The 9566-nt window shown below is 34.7% G+C and overlaps 1 protein-coding gene across 1 annotated transcript; it reads right to left on the bottom strand.

Annotated features, from left to right (window-relative positions):
• Window positions 1–313: 313 nt before the first annotated feature.
• On the bottom strand, window positions 314–8553 carry LOC107628964 (P-loop containing nucleoside triphosphate hydrolases superfamily protein). The gene is made up of 17 exons (XM_016331616.2): window positions 8099–8553; window positions 7632–7722; window positions 7376–7494; window positions 7037–7227; window positions 6681–6891; window positions 5843–6083; window positions 5135–5562; window positions 4725–4863; window positions 4401–4597; window positions 3763–4112; window positions 3258–3357; window positions 2965–3183; window positions 2306–2545; window positions 1977–2186; window positions 1596–1865; window positions 1286–1489; window positions 314–789 (listed from the first exon to the last, which is right to left on the bottom strand). Exons 1-17 carry the CDS (start codon window positions 8387–8389, stop codon window positions 628–630), a joined length of 3663 nt encoding a protein of 1220 aa, XP_016187102.1. The 5' UTR covers window positions 8390–8553; the 3' UTR covers window positions 314–627.
• Between the last annotated feature and the right edge of the window lie 1013 nt (window positions 8554–9566).

The raw sequence follows: 9566 nt of genomic DNA on the forward strand, positions 1-9566 counted from the left end.
ATTATGCGTATAATTCACAGAATAAACAAATATTAAGATTTTCTCTTTGTAATGAGAGTTTGTAATTTTTTCACTTAGTCATATTGTTCTTATTATTGCCTAAAAATAAATTATCGTGTATAGTTTTACTTTTTTTTCTTCTTCACCTAGACGATTCTCTTATTGGAAACTTCTAACGAGGGTTAATATGGGTTAATTTTCTCGTAATAACAAGTTAAAGCATCAAGTATGACTATGTGATTATAAGTTTATAACAATGCAATATAAACAGAACCATAAAATTAAACCGCTTAAACAGCTCGTTAACAAAACATTCAGGTAAAAATAATAATTCCATTTAGATAACAAATAATAAATTTCCTTTTCAATGTTTTTTACACTGTAATTGCATAAGCAAAGTTGGGGATCAAAATTGATATCAAGTAAAAATTGTTTAGTGTGAGCCCTGCACCATATAAATGATGTGATCTAGACCAAGCTTAACTATCAGCAGGTTGATTTTAGAACCATTTTTATGGACCAAAAAGCTGCTTCTCCTTTGACTAATCAGTAACACCACTTCCAACACAATCTCCGTGATGCTGAAATTGTCAATTCTTTTGACAAGGCAGAATCAACTTCATCTTATCAGGCTTCGGCTCTCCGCATTCTCTTGTTCTGCTTGTCTTGCGCACGGTATCTCACTCGTCTTTCCTCTCTCTGGCGCTTTCTCGTCAGAAGTTCATCCTTCGCTCTCTCCTTCTCGAGTTCTTTCCTCTTCTTTTCTGCATTAATCTTTCGCTTCTTTTCCTGGATGAGGTTCAGACAAAACACGGGAAGAAAAGACACAAGTGAGTTTGACATAATGTAAGAAAAAGAAAAGAAAGAAACTATAGCATGATTTTAAATATATTTTAAATATTTTCAAATTACAGAATAATTCAAAGCTTTCCTTTTGGGTTATGATCAGGTTCCATTTAAGACCTTATAAATGCAGAGGAGAAACACATGACTAAATGTGAACCCTGAAACTGAGATTAAAATTGTAGTATTGGACAGAATATCAAATGCTTCCTGAGGCCACTGGCAAGGCCATGGTGCTCTTTGAAAAGGTCGGAGCAGAAATAGAAGGCAAAAATTGTGTTGAAGCTAAGCTGTACTAATTTTTAGAAAACCTATGCAGTGGAGCGGCTGGAAAATATGAGATGCAACAAAACCCCTACCAATTTCTTAATAAGTATGAAATTTTTGGATATAGATTCATAAGAACATGTCAAGCAAACCAACTATTAGCTGAGGTGCATACCGAATTATTTGCGATAAGTCGATAATGCTGATAAAGACGACAAATTTTACGTTCAGCGCTTTCCATGACGACAGCCCTTTTCTGATCAAGTGACTTCCTCTTCCGCTTAGGCGTATTCTTGGGTTTTGATTCAAAGGGAAGCTTTTCCTGTAGAGACTTCGGAATCACCAGTGGATTATACTTCTTTCTTTTTCTTTCAACTTTCTGCCAAAGAAAAAGGAAATAGGCATAAACATGACCGAAAATAAGGATTAAATCTCAGTGAATTAGGGGAAGTCTAAGACAACACAACCATTAAACCATTGCATACCTTGTAAAGTGAATCTTTATTTAAAGGTATAGGAAGGTTGTGTTCTCTTCTCAATTCTGCAACAGTGCGCATTCCTAACCAGGTCTTGTCACGAGGCTGCAATGCTGTTGTCAATGGATTATAAAAATCTGGGACTTCAACTTGAGTCCATGCACGCAGGAAAACAATGTCACTCATCAGAATCTTGTCTTCAAATGTGCACCGAGCAATTCCTTCTTTGGTTTGCCCACCCTTCCTTTTTGGTTGGTTACCTATCTCTTCTTTTGCAGCCTGACAATTGACAAATAGTATAAACTCAGCACAAAATATATAGCAAACAGCTCAAACCAACAGGCAAATCAATTCTCATGACGAATGCAATAATCTACCAGACCCACATACCTTCTTGACCTGCCCCCTGATCCCACTGACAGTTCGAATGGCTGCACCTTCGAACCGAGCTACTTCAAGATCTGAAGTAAACATATCCTTGATAAATGCTGTTTTCTTGAATATCTTGCATGGGTAACCAACCAATTTGATTTTCTTCACTATCCTAGCTGCATGATTATACTCGAGTACAACGGCAGTTGCAGTAATCCTAAACGTTGCCTGATAAATAGCCAGATGGAATGTAAATAGAAGGATGAAAGTGCAATATTAGCATTCAGCCATGTGTAAAAATCTTTAAGGAAAACCATTCAGCAAAAGAAAAGAATGCCTGCACAGACCTGATTGTTTGATAAATTCTGAACAGCCACTATCCCAGTGTTGGGAGGGGCAAGAGGGCCCCAAAAAAAGGCAAAGCAATGTGCATGTTCTGGAGTATATTTTAGCATTCGCAGTCTTCCATTGAGATCCTCAGTAGCATATACTGGTGTTGTTTGGTAACGCCTCCATCCAACGGAAACTATAATTGGATCTCTGGTCTTCAGCACTTTCTTATGGAACCTGTGCCTCTTTAGCTTAGCCTGGAAGGATAAAGAAAGTGAAAAAAGTAATATATGCAAAAAGAAATGACAAAATAAACCAAGCAGGTAGAAAGATTAAACTAGGAATTTAGAAAGATGAAATGTCCAAGAAAGTTTCATTCTCATCACACTAATCAGTACTACTACTAAACATGTCATAACATGTTTTTGAAACCAAGTGTTTTCATCAATTATACAAGCTGCTCAATATGTTCCTTTACTTCCATGTTGATGGTCCATGTCACATTGACACCATTCATAAAACAAAGGTGGAAGTTATTCCCTATCTGCAACATCAAAAGGAAGTACTACCCTATACATCCTAGTATATAGCTCAAAGCAGTATTCCAAACCATATTAACAGATATAATTCTTTTAAATTTATAAGGAACTATAATTTAAAAAAAAAAAACACTAACCTGCATGTATCCAACATTTTCCTCCCCTAGACCGATCCCTCCCACCAATATGGGATGGTAGGGATCAAAGTACTCAACCATCTCACAAGGAACATCATGAACCTCTAATCTTAGGTATGTCCCATTTCGGAAGCCTTCTATCTCTAACCTGGTATCTTCATCAAGATCATTGAGTTCAGCTATATTCATTTGTTTCCGAAGCTCAATTTCCTCTTTCAACTAGCAAAGCACAAGAGTCAGCAACAGTTGTATAGCATCGTACGAAATATTAAATGATAGCCAAGCAGTTTTACCTTATCAAAATAACTACTTTCATTGGCTTGACCATGAGGTTTGGACTTCTCATCATTGCCCGCATCTTCCTCTGGTGTCTCAACTTCATCGCCATCATACGTGGATCAAAATTAAGGTCAAACAGAATGCCACATTACGTACCCAAAGGAAAACTAAAAATAAAAAGAAAGCAATATTGCACCCTTTTTCCCTCCGTTAACCCCTATCTCCAAACCCAATAGAATTTGTTTTAACTGAAACCATTCAGACCCAAAATAAATGAATAAATAAATGGTTTCTTTCCACATTGATATCATACCCAAAAGACTGATGAGAACAAGGTCATAGAATAAGAAGATAGCATCAGAAAACATACTGTAGGGAAATGAGATTTGAGAATCTAGCAATACCATGTTGGAAACTTGGTATCATCTGTTTTCACTCTTATAAAAGAGAATTTGAAATATAGGGAGGGAGTACCCCGACTTAATAATAATGGTGGCCACAACGGGGAAAAAAGGATATTGTGAATCAAATTTTGCACGTAGGGCAAGTTTCTTGAGCCTCCTCTGCTCAGCCTCCGCATCGTCTCCTTTGTGTACTGTTGTGGCAACTGCATCATCTGTCTGGTAATTGTCATATTTCTCTCCTGTTTCTAGATCTTCAAAATCTCCGTAGACTTCATCATTTTCCTCTTCAGTGTTACCATTTGACAGAGAATTTCTGAGAGCAGCTTTTGCCAAATTTCCAGTGACAAAACGATTGCGGATTCCCTCGTTATCTTTCTTATCCCATCTCTGATCCACAGAAGGTTCACACTTGGAACAATCCTCAGTGTTGACCATTCCATCATTCAGTCCATTTTTCATGCTTTGCTAGAATTCAAAATATGGAAGCAAACCAACTAATTAATTAGGTTATAAAGTAAACAAACATATTCTGAAGGCAAACAAATATAAAAGGTGATATCTGCAATATGTTAACATGTAAATTTCAGAAGTTTCTTTATAATTTGTCAATGATAAAAGAAAGCATCATTGCCAAGCAATAATTACGATTCATTTCATAGAACTTCACACAAAAAATGGAATTGCAATCATTAAGCAAGCAAATGCAATAAATTAAGTAATTTAAAATAAGCTACAAGTACTGCAAGAACCAACCTTTTTTACTTCTTCAATAGGCTTAAAAAAGTCATCGTCACTTTCCTCATCGTCACTACTATCATTCTGTTTGTTTATAGAGGTCATATTAACAGTAGATTCACCATACACAAGTTGCATCAAACTAGGAGTTTTCCGTGAGAGTGTCCTTTCCGCTAAAGATTCTTTCCACTTTGAAACATTCCCCATGTCATCATCTGTTTAAAAAAAAAGAGGTAAAAATTACATCAAGCTTCGAGTATCAAGCCAAGTCCCATTTAAAGCAATTAGAAATAAGAACAGACAAGATACAAGTCTTAAGAATCAAGAGAGCAAAAACTGCACCATCTGTGTCATCCTCATTGTCGTCATCATTGTCCTCATCATCATCATCATCGTCGTCGTCGTCGTCATCCTCTTTAAAAGATTCTGAATCAGAAGAAGCCGCATCATCACTAGCAGCATCATTATCCTCTTTTGAATCCTACAAATGAAACGTCAAGAACTTATGAGCATTTTATATACAAACTGATCCACATATCGTATGGAGCAAACATATTCACGTTGAGTCAGTAACTTCAGTGAGGCATGGATAACAATTCAAAGATCACCATGTTTTGCAGCTAGCTTGCTTTGGTCATGCCTTCAAATACGTTCAGAGCCTTAATCCTATATAAACTAAATTCCTGAACGTATTTGAAGGGATGGCCACAAAGAAAGCTAGCTTCTTTTCTATATGGTAACTCAAAGCTCACCATCATATCACTTTGATCAACATCATTTCCAAATATTGCTTTCCTCCTTCGTCTCCCGTCTTTAAATTCAACATGTTCTTTCAAGTCTCCAGGAATGGCTTTCATATCAGTTGCATCATCATCTCTGTCATCAGAAGAACTGGCTTCACCCATCATGGCACCAGCTTCATCCTGATCAGATGATTCTGAACCATCACCATCTTCACCAGTTTCAATAGCTTTCCCATGCTGATCTCTATCTGAAACATCTTCTTCGCTATCATGCTTGTTATCTTTGTGTGTAGCCAATGCATCAGCTACAGCTTCTGATGACATTTCCGGCTTTTGACCAAAAATATTGATAAAGCTATTTTCTAGCTTTTCATTGATCGAGTATTTGGTATTTTGAAGAGATTTCACCAAAACCTCCCCCACATCTCTGTCCTTACCTGTCAAAAGCATGAGAATGCAAATTTTAATGGAGGAACATATTGGAATGAGAAATAAATACGGAAAGTCGTTACAGTAAGCATGATCTAACCTGAAACCCGGTATATACTACAATTATACAGGTAACATAAAGAAGCAACAAAGAAAACTCATAGTATTTCTAGGAGAACATAACCAACAGATTTTACTTAAAAAACAACCATAATGTCACCATATGATCATAATATGATTTCACAATAAAATAAAATAAAACAGAATGCAAGAAAATGGGGAAACAACCTTTGCTTGTCATGGCTGAGTTTTCATCATCAACTTTTGAAAACTGCACAAGGTGATCATTAATATTTATGTATACAGCATCTTTGTCATACAAAAGATCCCCGAGGCCAGACATAGGAGCATAGAACAACTTTTCCTTATCACGCAGTCCTTTCTTTTTAGCAGCAGATGGAAGAGGACAAGGATCAGGTAAAGCAGTAACAGCGGTTAAACTATAATCACCCACCCCAGCAATATGTACCTGATTTCAAAATACAGGTTAGATAATCATCATGTGGTGGAAAAAAGACAAAGACAGAGCACAAAGTATCACTGATCACCAGTATCACTCAAAGCAGATAATCAAAGCTACACCCTTTGCCAAGCATCAAGCTAAAACAGCGGAACAAACCATAACTGAATTCGTTTCATCCAATATACCACAAATCCTTAAGTATAACGAAATAGTTCTTCCATTCTTGGACAATTAAGAGGGAAATGGTTATTTGAATGTATAGAATATAAGTACAGAGTTGATAGACATACAATCATACATATAAACATGGAACAATCTTTTGGAATTAAGTTTAGGCAGAAATCTCATGCGAATCTAAATTAGAAAATATCTGTATTTGAGATTCAAATTGCAATGATCTCTGAAGCGGGTTAGAAACATATATACTTTAAATTATAAGTACAAGTATCGCATAAGAGTGAGGAAGACAAAGTTCTCCTATACATTTCAAGTATCAAATTGTACTACACCTTATTTACTCCACCAACAAGCCCTACAGGATGAATTTTCAGGTAATTTAATTCGGATAAAGACACTCATATACAAAGGAATTGCTGAACAAACCTTATTTCCCTTTTTTAAATTACACCCTCTAAGATAACCATAAAGTGTGATTTTTCTGTCACACTTGTTATTTGCATGCACTTTTTCAGGAGGCGTGATATCTTCAAAACGATCCACCAAAACATACGGATGAGAAGTTCGCCAAGATAGAGGATGAAACTTCATTACGGAAATAAACCGCGCGAGATTGTGAACTTCGCGCTTGACATACCTATTCAATCAGGAAAAGCAATATATTTAACCATTAAGCACAGCTTACAAGCAAAAGCACAGACATAAAACACTTGCCAAACACAAGTAACCAAGTGTAGAAGAACAAAATTTAAAACCATAACACATTTCTAGTAGTTCCTTACTTTCCATGAATAAGGCCCGATAAATAAAACAATTTAGCTCCGTCATATATTTCAGTCCAAAATCTGCGTTTTAATTCTTGTTTTCTTTTCCTCAACTTTTTAGCATCCTTGAATTTGTCAAGATGAGTAAGAACACCCATGACCTTTGGAAACCCATGTGTTTGCAATATATTAAGGAATTCAAATGTTTCCTGCAAGCAAAGAAAAACATGAAGAAACAGGGATTTTATTTTGTACGATCAATAACTGAAAACTTTAGCTAATTATTATATAGTATCCCTGTGACATAGTACATAAACTAATACACACAAAACCCTATCTTATTCATTAATGACTGACCATTTCAAAACCATAGGATCCATCTATAAGCAGCAGTGCTAGATCAGCAAACTTTGCCGCATCTATCATACCATTAATATCATTTGGGCATTCAACAAACTGAACCCTCCTTTGCTTTCCTGACATGCAATCAAACAATTATTCATCAACAAAAGTTCAATTCAAAGCCAAAGCACCAAAAGAATATTTTCAAAATTGAAATAAGCAAACTAAAACACACACAAGGAACTTGATGTGGTAACAAAATAAAAAGCACCTGAAACAATAGTAATTGGGCCTCGCACATCAGGCAAATTATGCTTTGTGTAATGCTTGACCAAAGACTTTATCAACAGGGACTTCCCAACCTGAAATTACAGCTTAGAAAGATTATTCCACACTTCTTAAATCGCATTCGAATATTCGATCACGTACCCAAGTAGTTACTTAGAAAGTAAGTGATGTTAATTATTCCGTTACTGATGAATGTGAATGTGCAAATAAGCTATGCAATTTTATGTCTTTCAATACAAAATCCAATCATTTTTCACTGGTCAATAGTCAACGGGACATTCGCTAAAATATGAAGCAAACCCAGTATATGCAAACACCAACTAAGTAATCAGCTAGAATAGTTTGGAATTATACTAAATTTTATAGTTCTATTATAAGCTGTGAATTAACTAGAATAGTTTTAACCCAGATCCCAAAAGTTGAAACTTGGAAGAGAAAGGGAAGACGAACCTGCGGTGGACCTTGCACAACGACGACATAAGGTGGGGGCTCGCCATAGGAGCGGTCAACGATGGGAACATGGAGGCGGCGCTGCTCCTTCTCGACGGAGCGTGATTGCAAGCGCTTGGCCTTGTTGGTGGAAGAGAACGCGAACGCCTTAGGGTTTTGCCTCTTCTCGTCTCCTCCATCGTCGTTTTGGCGCTGCTGCTGCTTCTTCTTCTTGTCGGATTTGGCCTTCTTGGCACCGGAATGGCGCGACCTGTGAGGCCTGTTTGATTGGTCAGCATCGTTGACGGCCATTGACGACGACGATGGATAACAAAAGAAGCTCAACTCAGCTTAGTGTAGCTGGTTGTAAAGGGTTTAGGGTTTTGTTAGGTTACAGTTTCAGAAGCGGCTATGGCGGTTACAATTTTTCAATAGAAAGTTAAAAAGGTTCCAAGCAATCGACTAATTTACCGTATACTTTTCCTTCACAGAATATAGTGACCTTATTAACGTGTTATAGGAAAAATAATACTTTTTAATTACAAAAAGACAAAGATTTGTGGTAAAAAATTATCTTTTTAATTATAAAAATAAACCAAGTTAGATTCATCTCGTAGTTTGCTCACTAGTATATTTAAATAAATATTAAAATTTAAATATTGTTTTTGTATATATAATAATTTATTTTTTTTTACTAAAAATAGGAGACTCAAACCCGCTACCTCTTATATAAATATAGAAAGACTATGTCATTTAAACTATAATTCATTGGTATATATAATAATCTATTGACTAATAATAAATTATTAAATAAAATCTTAATCTGCGATAAATTAAAAAAATAAAATATTATTGATATTCTATAAAAATCTACAATAGCATATAATACATAATTTAAGTTATCTTTTAAAAAATTACTTCTAATAATTTAATGTTAAAAAAAAAAAAGAAAACATCCCAAGCAATCAGATATAAAGGTTCGAAAGTAACCAAAAGAAAATATAAAGTTTCGAAGATTTTAAGTTCTCTATATATTTGATATGATCGTACTCAAATAGAGTTAATATTCAATTTCATTTTTAAAGTTTAAAATTGAGTTTAATTTGACTTTTAAACTTTTAATAAATTTAAATTAAATCTCAAAAATTATAATTATAATCACATTAATCTTTGAGTTAATATCCATTAACAAAGTATTAATTTGATATATTAATTTATTATGATTTGAATTTTTATTTAAATTTTATATGATCAAATTTTATTAGAATTTTAGAAACTTAATTATTATTTCTACAACGCAAAATTTTAAATTAAACTTATTATTTGTCATATTTATGAGATTATCAATCAAATTTTAAAGAAATTTAGTAGATCTAAATCACATAAGATTAAACATAGTGTTTGATTCAACGAAAATATGAGAAAAAGAAAATAAGTGAAAAATAAAATTTTTTATTGTTTGGTTGACCCAAAAAATTTAAGAGGAGAA

This window comes from Arachis ipaensis, chromosome B3 (assembly GCF_059453495.1).
Source record: "Arachis ipaensis isolate K30076 ecotype BB chromosome B3, ASM5945349v1, whole genome shotgun sequence".
Lineage (NCBI taxonomy): Eukaryota > Viridiplantae > Streptophyta > Magnoliopsida > Fabales > Fabaceae > Arachis > Arachis ipaensis.

Coding starts and splice junctions, on each gene's coding strand:
- LOC107628964 (XM_016331616.2), bottom strand. CDS start 8,389: ATGGCCGTCAACGATGCTGACCAATCAAACAGGCCTCACAGGTCGCGC. Junction 6,892..7,036: donor TCGGGCCTTATTCATGGAAA/GTAAGGAACTAC, acceptor CTGATTGAATAG/GTATGTCAAGCGCGAAGTTC. Junction 4,598..4,724: donor CAATGAGGATGACACAGATG/GTGCAGTTTTTG, acceptor TTTTTTAAACAG/ATGATGACATGGGGAATGTT.